The 15,301-nt window shown below is 48.5% G+C and overlaps 6 protein-coding genes across 6 annotated transcripts; 5 read left to right on the forward strand and 1 right to left on the reverse strand.

Moving 5' to 3' along the window:
- Positions 1 to 511: 511 nt before the first annotated feature.
- On the forward strand, positions 512 to 1,573 carry F5891DRAFT_1130647 (DUF1183-domain-containing protein; the record flags this gene model as incomplete). The annotated part of the gene is made up of 3 exons (XM_041364558.1): positions 512 to 694; positions 795 to 888; positions 948 to 1,573. 3 exons carry the CDS (start codon positions 512 to 514, stop codon positions 1,571 to 1,573), a joined length of 903 nt encoding a protein of 300 aa, XP_041220945.1.
- Positions 1,574 to 1,657: 84 nt separating this feature from the next.
- Positions 1,658 to 2,814, forward strand: F5891DRAFT_671061 (uncharacterized protein). The gene is made up of 5 exons (XM_041372728.1): positions 1,658 to 1,945; positions 1,999 to 2,077; positions 2,128 to 2,301; positions 2,354 to 2,523; positions 2,576 to 2,814. Exons 1-5 carry the CDS (start codon positions 1,742 to 1,744, stop codon positions 2,645 to 2,647), a joined length of 699 nt encoding a protein of 232 aa, XP_041220946.1. The 5' UTR covers positions 1,658 to 1,741; the 3' UTR covers positions 2,648 to 2,814.
- A 289-nt stretch (positions 2,815 to 3,103) lies between these two features.
- F5891DRAFT_1059087 (uncharacterized protein) lies at positions 3,104 to 4,092 on the forward strand. Its single transcript, XM_041362819.1, has 3 exons — positions 3,104 to 3,644; positions 3,701 to 3,798; positions 3,848 to 4,092. The coding sequence occupies exons 1-2, from the start codon at positions 3,252 to 3,254 to the stop codon at positions 3,788 to 3,790; spliced, it is 483 nt and encodes a 160-aa protein (XP_041220947.1). The 5' UTR covers positions 3,104 to 3,251; the 3' UTR covers positions 3,791 to 3,798; positions 3,848 to 4,092.
- A 261-nt stretch (positions 4,093 to 4,353) lies between these two features.
- Positions 4,354 to 6,729, reverse strand: F5891DRAFT_911844 (uncharacterized protein; the record flags this gene model as incomplete). Its single annotated transcript, XM_041373638.1, has 8 exons — positions 4,354 to 4,464; positions 4,515 to 4,963; positions 5,010 to 5,350; positions 5,371 to 5,572; positions 5,623 to 5,900; positions 5,958 to 6,382; positions 6,444 to 6,477; positions 6,539 to 6,729. Coding segments are annotated over 8 exons (2,031 nt in total), but the record flags the coding sequence as incomplete, so codon positions are not given.
- Positions 6,730 to 8,469: 1,740 nt separating this feature from the next.
- Positions 8,470 to 9,521, forward strand: F5891DRAFT_960333 (GTP-binding protein; the record flags this gene model as incomplete). Its single annotated transcript, XM_041375719.1, has 6 exons — positions 8,470 to 8,613; positions 8,671 to 8,703; positions 8,749 to 8,921; positions 8,974 to 9,056; positions 9,118 to 9,321; positions 9,379 to 9,521. 6 exons carry the CDS (start codon positions 8,470 to 8,472, stop codon positions 9,519 to 9,521), a joined length of 780 nt encoding a protein of 259 aa, XP_041220949.1.
- Positions 9,522 to 11,332: 1,811 nt separating this feature from the next.
- Positions 11,333 to 12,634, forward strand: F5891DRAFT_671461 (uncharacterized protein). The gene is made up of 4 exons (XM_041372729.1): positions 11,333 to 11,454; positions 11,510 to 11,688; positions 11,744 to 11,789; positions 11,841 to 12,634. Exons 2-4 carry the CDS (start codon positions 11,587 to 11,589, stop codon positions 12,470 to 12,472), a joined length of 780 nt encoding a protein of 259 aa, XP_041220950.1. The 5' UTR covers positions 11,333 to 11,454; positions 11,510 to 11,586; the 3' UTR covers positions 12,473 to 12,634.
- The last annotated feature ends 2,667 nt before the right edge of the window (positions 12,635 to 15,301 follow it).

Genomic DNA, 15,301 nt, shown 5'->3' on the forward strand with positions numbered 1-15,301 from the left:
TCAATGACCAGCTTCAGTCGTGAGGAAGCTGGAGCCAAGCATTCAGATATTCATTGTCAGTATTTTCTTTTCCGCATCACGATTGATCGCGTACCGAGAACGAGATGGCAGCCTGTAATTGTGGTAGCTTGATTAGCCGAATTGACAAAGTACGAGTCTGTACGCTGCCGAAATGTTTGTGGCCAATCTTAAAATCAAATGTTTGCTGAATATTTCAACACTGACCGTTCAGCATTTACAGTTGGAGCTACTTCAAACCTCTACTTAGCTATACCTGCGATGTTGCAATTAGGAAACTTTGTTGTCCTGGTATCATAGTTGTCCACTAGGCCGCGGTACAATAGTTCATACACAGCCACCGATCGAACGGTTTGAAATTCCGAACCGGTTATTGTGCGCTACTCATATCATCATCACAACACGTTTCACCTCCACGTCGTGTATGCACCGCACAAGGCGTTAAAACTCGTGCTTGTATTTTGAGCGGACAAGGCTCATTCAACCATATTTCATGTCCCGCATCGCTTTGGAGAGCATCCCTGGTCTCACATTCTACAAAAACGCGCTTACAGCTGCGCGACGGACCAGTCCTATTGCTCAACTGGTATGCATTGGGAAAGCGTGCGGGTTGTATCAGCCAGATGTCGTGCGCTGCAGTAATATTGGAGGGTCGGGTACGGACGTTGATTGGAAGGTGAGTGTTCACTGTTAACTTGATAATTAGGATTTGAGAGACTGCTAGACTCTACTACGTAGTAAGCTCTTGTATAGTGAGTTTGACACAATATTTGCAGTGCGAGGCGGACCTACCGTCCTCTTTACGTTTCGGCCGAGTCGAGGTCTCTTGCGAGGGATGGAATGGCCCTGGCGATCCATACGTCATGAAAGGTCTGATTCTGATTCACCATCGAGTACTCGAAATACGAAGCCTCATTATAATCACACAGGATCCTGTTCCCTCGAATACAACCTCGTTCAACTCCCTGATGCCCTTCGCGCCGACTCTGACTCAAGCTGGTCTCGCTTCTACACCCGACCATGGTTCAACAGTAAGTCTTGCGCACGCTCGTCTATCAACGCTTACTTATTCCCTGCATACCCAGACCTCGATTATTCCGGTATCTTCTTCATGCTCGTATGGATCGTAGTCCTGGGCATGATAATGTACAGCTTTATCCAACCTTGCTTGCGGCGCAATACGTCAGATGCCAACCACACCAGCCCTCCCTCGTATCCCGGCGATAGGCAAGGCAGGTCAGGATCAGGAGGATTCCCCGGCTCTTATTATACTAGCCCACCCCCACCATACACCAAAGACGCGGGTTCAGGCAACAGCTCGCAGTGGCAGCCAGGGTTTTGGAGTGGCGCTGCACTGGGGGCGCTGGGAAATCACCTTTTGAATCGTCCGTCGGGGTCGCGGGAGTATGACTGGGAGCGGGAGAGGCGACTGCAGGGTAGTATCTCGAGGAGCAGACCTGTGCCTGGGTATGATAGTCAGGATAGAGGAGAGGGGTCGTCTGGTTTGGGTGCGATGAGGACAAGTACGGGGTATGGCGGTTCGAGTACTAGGTAATAAAAGGCCATATTAATTGTACAAAAAATAATCTATGATTGACGAGACTGAGCGGCCGCTAATTATGATTGGGCCCCGCACGTCGTTGTTATGTAAGTCAGCCCCGTACAAAAGGTAGTCAGCCAGTGAATCCCCTTTTCTTTTCAACCACCCAACTACCTCAACATCATGGCACCAAGTCCCCTGGCGGAATCCCTGAAACCCATCATCCTACTGTTCTTTCTGCTTCTCCCCTATGCAGTGGCGCTTCTGCCATCAATTCTGAAATCAAGATCTCACAGCACTGATCTTCTTTTTAATCTCGCCGGATTGATAACGATTATCATCATTGCGAACCTGTACTACCTGATCTCTTGGGCTCCCTGTTGGTTTGTAGGTCTTTATCAGATATATTTGCGAGGACTTGTAATGAACTCATCGCACAGGGATTATTGTCGCATGATTGGGGCTGTGCCATTCAGTTCTTCAATTGGGTGGTTCACCTCACGTACATGATCTCAATGTGTAAGTTTCACAATCAGTCCCTGATGTCGTTTAACTCTAAATATTATTAGCCGGCCTACAAATTTTCAGCGTTCCCATGGTAGCTGTGTTACTCCTGATCCTCTTCCCTGCCATGGAACTCGTATTCTGGATCCTGGTAGGTAGTGGGAAAGAGAAGGTTCATCTCCACGTCTATGGGGAGATCCATGACTGGATTGCACTCAAATGGGGTAACTTGTTGATGGGTAAGCACGCATTCTTCAGATTGGATCTTACTAACGAATATTTAAGTATTAGTACCAGGTTGTCTTGACCGTGTGACAAGTTGTCTGGCCCCTGTGAAGCAGATCGTCGTCGAAGCATTGGAGTGGGTGGGAGATGTGTTAACAGCCATCAGGGACTGCTTTCCTCGCCATCTACCCCAAGAATTTACTCTCGCCGGTATGGACTATCCACCCGCGTATTCGGTAAGCACCATCTATTTATGGCATCCCCCTACTAACTAAAATTAAAATTCAGTCTGTTTTTACTCACGATCTGGCATCTAGTAGTACTTCCGCAGACATGACCGGCGCGGTGGCGAAGGTCTGATGATTTTTATATTGTATTTTTCATTGATATGTATCTATACACAATTCCTACACGGCACTTCAACAAACTAGAATTTTCAAACAACTTCATATGTTATTCCAAACACTTTGAATCCTAGTTAATGATCAACATATGAGCACTTGAGTGTCTGCCTGCGTACAGGCTCTATAGTGCTGTATTCACTTCTCACCAAATTTACAGTTTGCGTCCACACTACCAGTATGCATCTGCTGGTACCTAAACAATTCTTTGTAATTTCATTTTTGATAGTCAGGCAAGCCGTTGTGTCTAATCGACAGCTTGCCTCACTAGACAGACTGGTCACGAGCTTCAAGCTTCATTAACATTCTCCACCAAGTAGACATCCGCACGGTCGGGATTCCCGCCGCATACCTGTCACTTCCATATATAGTAATGTTTGTTCAAGTACCGTTCTTGAAGCTTGAAGCTTGAAGCCTTCCAACCACCGCATCGCTTTCTAGTGTGCAGACTATTGTGTGCGGGCTGTTGCGAGATGCTCCATCAGTGCACAAGGCTACCGTTCTTCCATTGCGCAGGGCTAGAGTCCTCTTGAAATGCATGGAGCTCTTGTACAAGGATAGGAATGCTAACGATGGAGAAACTTCCTGGACCGCGGAGCACCTGGGTGAACTTGTTCATTGTTGAGGTATTTCTTTGCCTCAGTTCTGCAACTGTATGTTATATATTTTCCATTTCAGGGCCTCGAGCACGACTCCGCCTTTGTGGTATTCCACTCACACCACACCGTAGCGGTTCATCGATGCATCTTTGGTTGAGCTTCTTCGCGTATCGTAGCGCAGGGTTACTAATGACTTCGACCGTGTCATACCATGTAGGGGAGGCGTGCAACATCTTACACGGTCTCATTCCTAACTCTTCAATTGAAACGGATCCCAAGATGACGCGATCACCTACTCATGCGAAGAAGCTGACAAGACAAGAGCACGGAATCTTCTCACACCACGTCCGCGTAAAGGTTTGTTGTTCAGAATCACTTACCAGCTATATTACCTGACAAAGTTCCACGAGTAGCTTTCGAGAACGTGTCAAATGTCATTCAAAGCACGCCTCCGAAGGAGACTGGTGCTCAGAAGGTGGTGTTTGTGTTCGACCTCGAGATAATCAACTTCGTAAGCTTGGTCAAGATCATTTACTGAGCGCTGTTGATCGATCAAACAGAAATGAACATCCATTTGCTTGGACTTACCACACCAAGAATATTGAATCATTTCAAAATCCCGTTCCGTTCGAGTTTCCGAGTTTCGATTCGGACCACACTAGTGTACAGGTATCGCTAAAGACTACAGCTGAGTCAAACATAACTTCCGATGAACTACTACATATATAAAACTATAGTATATTCTGTGACCTATCCCACCGCCGCAGCAAGCGACTTGAATGCTATGATATTTATTAACTAATCCTTCCACGATATACTGCGAGCACACCAAGAACACTCAAACGGACGAGCCCGAGCCAGAACCGCTGGCCTCACCAGCATCAAATCTTGAAACGTCATAGTCTGCTCGTGCAGCGCCGCCCCTAAGATCCTTGCTCACTCGTGATCGACCACGGGCCTGCTCCTGATATCTGCGTTTTGGCTTGACCCCGGAAGGGCGAACGGCGCTTTTGCCTTTGCCTTTGACCTTCTTGGGTTTCATCACGGAAAGACTGATATCTGGCCTGACGAGGAGAGTGAACATGATTGATAACAGTACCAGGCCACCGGCCGTTGCGAAAATGGCCTTTGGGAAGGAGGCTACAGTGCTGCTGTAGATGAGACCAAAAATCATGGGCTACAGAGCCTATATGAGAATACATCTTTGCCTAGAAGGATATCACTCACTCCAAGAATAGTCTGGCCGATGGCTTGCAGGACAGCGAGAGCGCCAAAAAGCTTTCCAGGCTCCAACTCAACATCATTATCGTGCTCCTGAGCCTCGCCTGTACGGGCAGCAGCTTCCTTAGCAGCAAGCGCACGACCCTGGAGGGTGCACAATGCGAGGCTTTGCATGGCTGGCATCACCCCCGCACCAATGGACGAGAGTGATGTTGCACCAACAAACATGGCCTGCGACCACCAAACATCACTCCCATCGGGAGAGGGCAGAGGCGCAATGACAACAAGCGCATGCGAAAGGAAGTCCATAAGCATGGAGTACCGCACGACGCGCAGATCGAATCGCATTTCATTGAATAGGTGAGACTTTGTGGGTTTGGGCTTTGACGTGGGATTCGTGGGTGTGTCTGTAGAGGAAACCGGAGCACGAACGGGCTTGAACTTTAGAAGAAGGACTGCTAATATCAGGACCGGGAGATGTCATCCAATAGGTTGACTCACATGGCAGGAAGACGAGTAAGTGCCAAGCACGGCAGGCTCCCATGAAGGAGATATAGTAGCTTAGTTGTTCGGCTGCCCAGTCATAGATATGCTCAGCATATAAATACTTGAGCTGGAATATCCCTGATGCCAGCATGTGCGAGAAGAGCGACATGCTGATGAACGTCAGACCCCAGTCTTTCCGCGTGCGAGAGGACACAACTGAGTCTCCAGTGGCGCTGGCAGCTACAGGTACAGGTACATGGGACGGAAGGAAGACAGCGAGGGGCGATAGAAAGCTTCGGATGATGCGAGTTGCAATCCATCCATTGGAGAGCTCGTCGACCTTACCTATAAAAACGCTTCAAATTAAGTACGAGACAAGGTAGCCAACTCAATGATACACGTACCGCTAGGGAATTCTGGATCACTTTCAACAGCTCGACCCTTACCTTTCCTATTTGATGCTCTGCGAGACGCGGGAAGAGATTCGGGGAACACAAAGAGCACTAAAATCAAGTTCACGAAAGAACAAGTAATCGCCACCCAAAAGACAGATGTGACGCTTTGTAGTGGGTGATCGACTTTCACTGAGATTTAAGCATTCAGCCGATCAAATAGTAACCTAACGTACTATTTCCAGCACTCAGGAAAGGTATCGGATTCCTGATCAACCATGCACCGATTACGGGTCCGAGAGCAAGTCCGATAGAAAGGACGCCAGTAAAACGAGCGAAAATAGTTGCGCGGGAACCAGGAGATGTGCAATCGGCAATGTAGGCCGTATTAGCACCGGTCAAGGTCGACCATCCTCCAAGAGAGCCTTCGATGATAGGTGCAAGGATGAGCAGCTTATGCGAGTGTACAGCCAGGGGGCTGTGAGGTGTTGATACAAGAATAAATGTGAGGTCCCTTTATGATTCGACTATCAGTAAGATGCCTCGGAAAGAAGCGAAATATGAAACGTACATAAGCAAGAGTCCGAAGGTGGAGATAGCGAGAATGGGTATGCGGCCGTGCCTTTCCCCAAACTGGCCCCACCAGCCGGTTGTAAGAGCCGAGAGTGCGCCCATCGTTGTGGTCATCATAGTCTGCAGGCGTGCAGCACCTGCTTGAACGGCGGGATCTGAAACACACTTTTTGCCTGGTAGCACACGGGGATCTTCATCTGAGTCATCGACATCGCGCTTTGCGTGGATTTTGCCTGAAGTGTGGATAGGTGATGATGCTAAATGCACGGAGATCGAATGGGGTTCTACGAGATGGACTACGTAATGGCTTGAGTTGAACGAAGAGTAGCTCGGTACCACGCGGGTGTGATTATAGTGCTCGTATACACTGTGGCATGATAGTTGTGTAAAGACTTCCACACGGGACGCCAGCGTCATGCCGCGCTACACAAGTGCACGATGATAGTCAGCATATTTCTCCGTGTGATGACAAGTCAGAACGTACAGTAAGAGATGCAATTAGTGCAAATGGTACCAGCCTGCCCGAGACTCCGTCAGCCGGATTACGGACACCGATAAGCTCAGCGAACACTTGCTCACCATAATGGGCGGGCACGATAGAATGGCTTCTTGACTTTCTGTGCAGTCCCTATCAATGGGTCGCGTTCCGTTGGGACTGCGGCGGGCTCCAGTACCGGCGTTAGGTAGTGGTCGACGGGCGGTGGTGAGCGCGACGGAGAGAACACAATGTTCTCCGTCGATATGATTGGATCCGTGGTTATTCTGTCGAGCGGCATGGTAAACGACAACTACGGAAAGTCGAGTGCGGGGCGGAATGGCATTGGGAGTGGATGAAAATGAAATAAGCGCTATTTATAATTAGTGGGAATGCGGCACGTTGCTAGCAGCACTGAGACTAGCACACGCATAGCACACGACCTGATGCTTACGGATGTGTGACATGTATAAAGGCCACATGCACAATCCGCAATCACTGACATCGAGGTGCTTAGATATCATACAGGCTAACAATATCGTAGTCCAGATTCCAGCGGGCCGGCTATGCACAAATCGTTATCACTTAGTAGGCTAGGGCCCTGCCGCGAACATAGATCTTTGAGCGCTTGAACCATGAGGCCAATAGAAAGTTGATGAAAAGCTTGTTAGGATTCGGGTCTGTACAGCCTGAGACTATCGCCGTATCCATGCCGGCCGCATGGGGTTTTCCTCGTGTCCTCCTCGTGGAACAACCGGCCGAGGTATTTCTCCATATGGAATCAAGTAATTGGTTGATTTCCAGAAACGTGAGTACTATTCGCCTCTGTACTTTGTCTCTACGCCCTGAAAAACGGGGTGGCTCAACTTGTTCATAACTTCGCCGTCGGCTCCAAGACGCTTGGAGGCAATGGCATATGTGCATCAGCCGTGGCATGAGGCCGTAGGCTGACCCATCAGAGAGCTCGTAAACGCTTCCTCGAGGCATGCCATCATTGAAAAGACAACTGTTTCACTGGCAGCGCCTCAAGCTGCATGGGAAATGAAAAATTGCAAGTTGCAGCCAACCGGTCCACCAGGTCTCGTCGAATCTCGTAGGCTATTAAACACGCATACATGACTCCAATTGATGGTTGTGGCAATGCGAACAGAACTGAAGTAGGCTGTCCGCGACTGACGACTTGGCATAGACGCCAAGTGATCCATCAAATTCGAGTCATCGAGGATATTGGTCGATCAATGGAAGATTCGCGTCAGCTAGGTATCTCCCTTCCTTCCAAAGCCTTATACCATAGATCTAACATATATAAGCAAGCATTTCCAGCAGTTCGTGTCCACCCCATCACACTCTGCAGCGTTGACGCACGATCTCACTAGAATTCTCATTCATCCTTGGCGTTCAGCAGTTCTATATGGCAACTAGCTGTACTTTTCATGGATTGGTTGAGGTTCGGAATGCATCTCGGCATCTAGGAGATTTCTGATAAGTGGCGGCTGTTATCAGTGGAGCAGGCGAAACAGTTACGCTAACAGCATCCGTGAAATCATTACCATTATCACACATCATGCACGTGCTTTCATTGCACACGCCCATTCGCACTGCCGGATGTTGAACGTTCATAGTTCACTGTTTCTCGATGAAATTAGCGAGGATAGGTGACAGAACCTGTCTCTTCTAAACAAAACGACCAAGATTGACAAAGTGCTTGCTTTTCATTTTATGTTCTGAATTTTCGCAGTCTTACTGATTGCCTCGATCGATGGCTAGTACTTAGGCGCTTGATAAGAGATGGTCTGCGTGTTCCCACTCTTACGGATCCTTATGACCCAACACAGATATTCCGTCACTTCCGATGATCAATCTGACTCCTCGTGCATGCCTCATGTGGCATACAGTTGCGTATACCCATTGCCCAGTGAATCTGGATCGTCTAGATACTGACTTCAATTCGGTTAGAATTCACCAAGTTCACACACTTCAAGGATTATAAGGCTACACCAACGCTTCCAAGTCTCCGTCACATTTACCTTCTCCCATGGATCCTTCAAAGATAAGAGAAAAAATCGGCCGTTTTCGAATCCTCGTCGTAGGAAGAGCGAACGCAGGAAAAACCACCATACTACAAAGAGTCTGTAACACACGAGAAAACCCAGTGATATATAATAGCGCTGGAGAAAAGGTACATCTCTTGATGCTGGTAAGAGGCTAGTAGTGATGACTAACCTATGGACGTCAGATAGATCCTGCAGTTTTAGAGGCATCCAGAGACGTAAGGCGTGCTCTTGGTTGATGACATGAACTGACGTGCTCTTAGCGCGGATTGCACGACATTGAGAACGAAATGACGTTTGAAAGCAACCCAGGTTTCATCTTTCATGATTCACGCGGGTTTGAAGCAGGCGGCGAATCTGAATTTGACAAGGTAAAGGCTTTTATCGCAAGCCGTTCCAAGGAACCCAGATTAAAAGATCAACTACACGTTATCTGGTAACTGTAACTGATCAATCGCAACACGCATTACCTCACGATTTCAACATAGGTACTGCATCCCGATGGATGAGGCATGCCGGTCATTCACCAAAGGCGAAACAAAGTTCTTCTCTCAGTGCGATACTGGAAACAGTAAGCTTTCACATCCAATCGTCGTTGATGTTCGACTGATGCGCAGAATCACGATCCTCAGTTCCAGTGATAGTATTGTTCACAAAATTCGATGCTCTCTACGACGAAGCATACGCCCGGCTGAAATCAGAGGGAGTATCCATGAAGGAGGCTGGACGACTGGCGCCGAAGCATGCCGAAGACTCATTTGCGACCGGGTCGCAATTGAAGTTTCTATACTCCAAGGACATTCGACACCCTCCAAAATGTCATATATGCCTTCCTAGTAAGTTTTTGATCGTCGACTTGTGAATCTGATATTTTTTTGACGCCGATCTATCAGACATGGACAGTGATGATGCAGATTGCGGGTTACTAATCGAACGCACAGCTGGAACTTTGGACAACGAAGTACTGAAACAATTATTTGTCTCGACCCAGCAGACCAACTTGGAGATCTGCATGAAATATGCGGTTGAGATGTAACTACCCATGGTCTCATTTACCTGCTGCGAGCATTAACGATTGATATTGTCCAGATCACTTCTGAATCTTATGGGCTCTGCTGAGACAACAACATCCGACGGTCATAAGAAGATGATAAGGGTATTGGGCGCATGGTTTCCACATATTTGGGTAAGATTATCAGAAAGTTCAAAGGTTGCTCTCATTTATATTGGCTGTTTACTTGCAGGCAGTACGTCTGTTAATCCTCCTTCGAGCTCGAGCCATGCTGATCGAAGTCGTTGCCCGCCGTTCGCAGTATGTGAGTGTGTCGATCCTCCTTCGAGCTCGAGCCATGCTGATCGAAGTCGTTGCCCACCGTTCGCAGCGTGTGAGTGTGTCGATCCTCCTTCGAGCTCGAGCCATGCTGATCGAAGTCGTTGCCCGCCGTTCGCAGGCTGTGAGTGTGTCGATCCTCCTTCGAGCTCGAGCCATGCTGATCGAAGTCGTTGCCCACCGTTCGCAGGATGTGAGTGTGTCGATCCTCCTTCGAGCTCGAGCCATGCTGATCGAAGTCGTTGCCCACCGTTCGCAGCGTGTGAGTGTGTCGATCCTCCTTCGAGCTCGAGCCATGCTGATCGAAGTCGTTGCCCACCGCTCGCAGAATGTGAGTGTGTCGATCCTCCTTCGAGCTCGAGCCATGCTGATCGAGGTCGTTGCCCACCGTTCGCAGTATGTGAGTGTGTCGATCCTCCTTCGAGCTCGAGCCATGCTGATCGAAGTCGTTGCCCGCCGTTCGTAGCGTGTGAGTGTGTCGATCCTCCTTCGAGCTCGAGCCATGCTGATCGAAGTCGTTGCCCGCCGTTCGCAGGCTGTGAGTGTGTCGATCCTCCTTCGAGCTCGAGCCATGCTGATCGAAGTCGTTGCCCACCGTTCGCAGGATGTGAGTGTGTCGATCCTCCTTCGAGCTCGAGCCATGCTGATCGAAGTCGTTGCCCACCGTTCGCAGTATGTGAGTGTGTCGATCCTCCTTCGAGCTCGAGCCATGCTGATCGAAGTCGTTGCCCGCCGTTCGCAGGCTGTGAGTGTGTCGATCCTCCTTCGAGCTCGAGCCATGCTGATCGAAGTCGTTGCCCACCGTTCGCAGGCTGTGAGTGTGTCGATCCTCCTTCGAGCTCGAGCCATGCTGATCGAAATCGTTGCCCGCCGTTCGTAGCGTGTGAGTGTGTTGATCCTCCTTCGAGCTCCAGCCATGCTCATTAAAGTCATTTCCCACTGTTTGTAGCGTGTAAGTGTTGATCTTCCTTCGAGCTTGAGCCTCCCTGAATTAGGCTATTGCCCATCTGTTGATAGGCCGTGAGCGCATTGGTCCTTTTTTTAGTTGAAAAATTCCTGACCAAAGCAATTGATGATCTTTCGGCAGGAGGTCAGTACTTTGATCTGCTACTAACATCGAGTCACTGATCGAACACATTGTCTATCCGTTGGCAGCTTGTGAGTATCATCCTCTGTCGACTTCCTGCCTTCCTCACTGATGCAATGCTGAACTTTGTTAGGCTGTGAGTGTCTTGATTCTCCGTCGCCCTCGCGCTGTACTGACCGAAAACATTGCTACTCCGTTAAAAGATTGTGAGTTGATGATCCACTATCGAACTCCAGCCATACTGACTGTAGACATCGCCTATCCATTTACAGGACGTAAGCGCATCGATCCGCGTTTGAATTTGAGCATCACTGACCAATTACATTGTCGATCCCCGTTGACAGGTCGTGAGTGTATCCATCTGCCATTGAGCTCGAGCGTTGCTACTGACGACATCCTTGATCCGTTGACAGTCGGCAAGTCTTTTCATCCCCAATCGAGCTCTAGCCTTGTTCACAAAAATGACATTGCTCATCCACCGACAGAAAGTCAGTATGCTGATCATCCGTCGAGCTTTGCTTACGACCGAAATCGCACATCCCTTAACAGACTGTGAGTGTTTATATCGGAGTCTTTCTCGTGAACGACATCGCTGATCCATCAATAGGACGTTAGTTTCTTCATCCTTCTTCGACTTCGGGCCATGCTGACCGAAGATGGCACACATTGGCAGGATGTGAGTGTATGGATCCTCAGCAGGAGTGGGCGATATTCAACTTTCCATCGTGGTTCGACCAGCTTGAAAACCATCACGCTGTAGAGATACAGTCTAGGTTACTCTCTGTGGTATGTCCAATTGGTCGCAGATTGTAACACATATCTCATGTTATGAATGTGCCAGATCTCTAGCTCATCACCCTTGGAGAACATTGTTCAACTGGGTTCTGGTGAATTTCAAGGCTACATCGCGATAAATCTACTTATTATCGATCATTTAGCCGCTGTCATTATCTTCGAAAACTCTTTCTACGTTTTCGACAAGCGACACCATCTTCAGGGCGAGGAAGAGTCTGTTCCCTCGTTTTATGTCGCTCTCGAGCAGTACATGGCATCTCCGCATGCAGCCGCTGTCAGGGAAGGTGTGAGCGCTGCTGTCCAGGCGTATGAAGAAGCCATGACTACTGCCGCCCACGCATATGAAGAAGCTGTAAAAACTTTTGTCTACCCATATCAAGGAAACTTGCCTGCTGGACAAGCCAGCGCTGCTCTGCCTACACCTGCCAAGGTGTCCCACTACACTGCTTGGATGGCCAAATTACCGTTTAAGCCCTTCAAGAGGAAGGCAAAAGAAGCTATTGAACATTCTCAGCAATCTATTGAACATTCTCGGCAATCTTTTGAACGTTCTCAGCAATCCTTTGCACGCTCCAAGGAGGAGGAGAAAGAATCTTCGTGCTCTCAGGCAAAGGCGGAGTTGATGAAGGCTGTTCTTGAAATCACTTTAAATCATCGCCTGCGTATGTCTCACCGGCCATCATGTTGTGGCAGCCATCCCGCTGATCTGCTTGTCTTCAGCGAGACCTTAATGTCGGGCGATGCAACACAACGTTCCAGTTCGGAGTGGAGCTGAGATACTGTGACTGTGACTGTGGGCTTCTTGAATGGTCTGTCGAGGTAGATTCAGGATGTGGGACTGTACGAAATGGTTACATGATCACGCAATATGGCACTTTGTCTGGTAGTGTTTGGAGAATGTCGGACACCGAGTTACTGATCAAGCTGCACGGGTTTATGACCATTCCTTTGATATTTTATTCATCCTTGGGATACAAGTAGCTACATTGGCCAATGATTGTTTTTCTGTTCTTCCCTCTCTGGACCTCACATCAACGTTTAATGGGTGCCAACTCTTCCGATCGAAGAGCCGGCAGCGGAACAACGGATAAATCCTTGTCAATTTGTCCTTCCCTTCCTCGTGGGAGGCATTCGAGAATAAACTGAGGAATTTTGGCGGCTTATCTTCGTTGTGGCACCGTTATCGGCTGCTAAGGGGGAAGATTCATCTTGCCAGCAGTCGGGAAAGCCTGATACAGCAATGACAAATACGCAGTCATATGGGCTCGGAGGGAAGGGGCACATTCCTCTGAGTGCCTTGAAGGCGTAAAAGTGGTGGAATGCAGAAATTCTGTGTGGATATGTCAATCACAAAAACAGTGTGCGTGAGGGAATCTTCAAGGTACGATCAGGAAGGCCAGAGCGGGTACGGTTATTTGCATGTTCAGTTGAAGTCGTTGTAGGCAAGGAATGAATTGAATTTGAATCATTCTATATATCACAGAATATTCTGGATAAATATTTTCTCACCCTTTTCAACCATGAACAAATGTCCCAACCAAATCACACCATCTGGTCGAACGACAAAGACCTCGGTTTAGTTGGCTTGGACGAGGTAAGCGGAATAAGCATTGTCCCACTGATCAAGGACGAAGAGATACAACGGGCGATGGTAGTGCTGATGAGGGTAAGATACTGCTGACCGTACAACACGTTCAACATATGGCTCTAGTGCAGCCAAGATCGAAGTAGCATCTGTGGGACTGCGTCACCGAAGTCAAAAAGCATCATTGAGTCGGATTCTCCGGATTGTATGTGGAGCAGCTTGAGCGCATCAAGACTCTGTCGCCAACCTTGAACTCCGTCTCGTCAAGTACTATCCTGTAGGTGCTGATGCGCTTCTCCTCCACTGATCTGATAAACTCGCCAAGGAAGCTGAGACGGCAATGTATGCATGCCAGGCATGTAAAGGGGAGTGATTCGCCAGGTGTGTGCATTCTGAGTGGCGCACAAATGCAGCATTCCAACAGCAGGCAGCGAGTGGACGGGGAGACATTCGCGGTGGTGATGAAGTTGAGCGATGTTTGAACTGCTTTGAACTCCGCCCGACTCCCACTCTGTAGACTGGACCGTCCCCTTGCTTTACGTTGCTGGAAACCATGTTATTGCCTTGCCTTGTGAGACATTCGCAGTGTCATAAGTTGACTCATGTGGTTGTCAATTTTTTATTCCTTCCTTTTTGCTCTTTACTTGCTTGCTGGACATTGCTGTTTCTTGCCTTCAGAGTTTCTGATTGATTGCTCGGTGAGTTCTCATTGCAGTCTAACGTTCGCTGACGCGTGCTCCTTTGCACCCAGACATCATAACCTCATCTCCTCTTTCTGTTTTATTCGGTCCATCTTGCTCTGTTCTCCACCTGCTCGCTGGACATTGCCTGGTACCTTTTTTGTCTTCCGAGTTTTCGGTTTCGTCCAGACGTTCGCTGATTCGCGCTCCTTCACAACCAGACGTCGATGCCTGTGTTCCTGACCATGAAACCGTGTGTGGTCATATGCGTTTTGGAATCCCGTGATTGTCCACCTCATAATGTTGTATGTTGTTTACGCTGTTGAGACCTACCAATTCTACTATGGGTGCATGTACTTTTCTGAACTGCACCTGTCTATCTATGTCTCTTTCACCACTTCTGTTCGCGGTTAGAGAATGTGCTAAGTCCTTGTCGTTTTCGTCGTCTGACATGTTGTATGTGTTGCTCAGATGTATCTGTTACGTTTGATGATCTCTTCGTTTGTGTTGATATCGAGGGCCAGCGCAGGCTGTTCAGCCGTGGACACTTTGAATCTGACAGTTACGCTCACTGTTCTATCTTTCCAGCATTTAGTCTACCTCCGCCGGTACCAGAAGGTCTTGGCGCTGCCTCATATGCAGCTTGCATTCGCATGATGAACCATCGTGGTTTCGTTACGCTATGAAGAAAATTTGCAGTTTGTCTGTTTCTGCTTTGACCCTTATCGTTGTTGGAGGAATTAAATACAATCGCGGTGTAGAGGACTGGGGCTCGGGTGCGTACGCATCGCCATGATAGAATATCCCAGAGTCGATGACTTTCACAGTCATGGCGGAGGCCACGGCGAGTTGGGCGGACCGCCTCGATAAACCTTATTTTTGACAATATTCATTCCAGCTTGCCAGAATGGTGCGTAGTGTTGCCGCAAGTCGACGCGGTGTGATGCGGTGCTAGCGAACTCGAACAAGTAAACGATTCGAGTTGTATCGAGTTACACACCAGTGCAACTAGCGAGTTCGCCGAGATGTTGTTCGGGAATTAAGTCCACCAATCAACGGGCTCAGATCTATCTCTTTCTGGTTTAGCAAGTCAAATTTATTGGCGCATAAATAGTTATATTTGGTAGAAACAGAATTATATATTTCTACAGTCATGACTCATCATGGCTACAATATCGTGAACGCTTGATGAGAAGGCTCGCTCGCACGGCACGGAGGAAGCCTGTATGGGTAAGATGTCGAGGGCGACTTTGTATGAGAGTGGATATACTCGTTCCGCATCCTAATCACGATTAGCGCCATGTGTGAAAACAATGAGTGCGAGACTTATGGGCATGTA

The sequence above is a fragment of the Suillus fuscotomentosus genome (genome assembly GCF_016647785.1).
Source record: "Suillus fuscotomentosus strain FC203 chromosome Unknown F5891scaffold_67, whole genome shotgun sequence".
Classification (NCBI taxonomy): Eukaryota; Fungi; Basidiomycota; class Agaricomycetes; order Boletales; family Suillaceae; genus Suillus; species Suillus fuscotomentosus.

Coding starts and splice junctions, on each gene's coding strand:
- F5891DRAFT_671061 (XM_041372728.1), top strand. CDS start 1,742: ATGGCACCAAGTCCCCTGGCGGAATCCCTGAAACCCATCATCCTACTG. Junction 1,946..1,998: donor CTTGGGCTCCCTGTTGGTTT/GTAGGTCTTTAT, acceptor CTCATCGCACAG/GGATTATTGTCGCATGATTG. Junction 2,302..2,353: donor ATGGGGTAACTTGTTGATGG/GTAAGCACGCAT, acceptor TTTAAGTATTAG/TACCAGGTTGTCTTGACCGT.
- F5891DRAFT_1059087 (XM_041362819.1), top strand. CDS start 3,252: ATGCTAACGATGGAGAAACTTCCTGGACCGCGGAGCACCTGGGTGAAC. Junction 3,645..3,700: donor CACACCACGTCCGCGTAAAG/GTTTGTTGTTCA, acceptor TTCCACGAGTAG/CTTTCGAGAACGTGTCAAAT.
- F5891DRAFT_671461 (XM_041372729.1), top strand. CDS start 11,587: ATGGATCCTCAGCAGGAGTGGGCGATATTCAACTTTCCATCGTGGTTC. Junction 11,689..11,743: donor AGTCTAGGTTACTCTCTGTG/GTATGTCCAATT, acceptor TGAATGTGCCAG/ATCTCTAGCTCATCACCCTT. Junction 11,790..11,840: donor CATTGTTCAACTGGGTTCTG/GTGAATTTCAAG, acceptor TCGATCATTTAG/CCGCTGTCATTATCTTCGAA.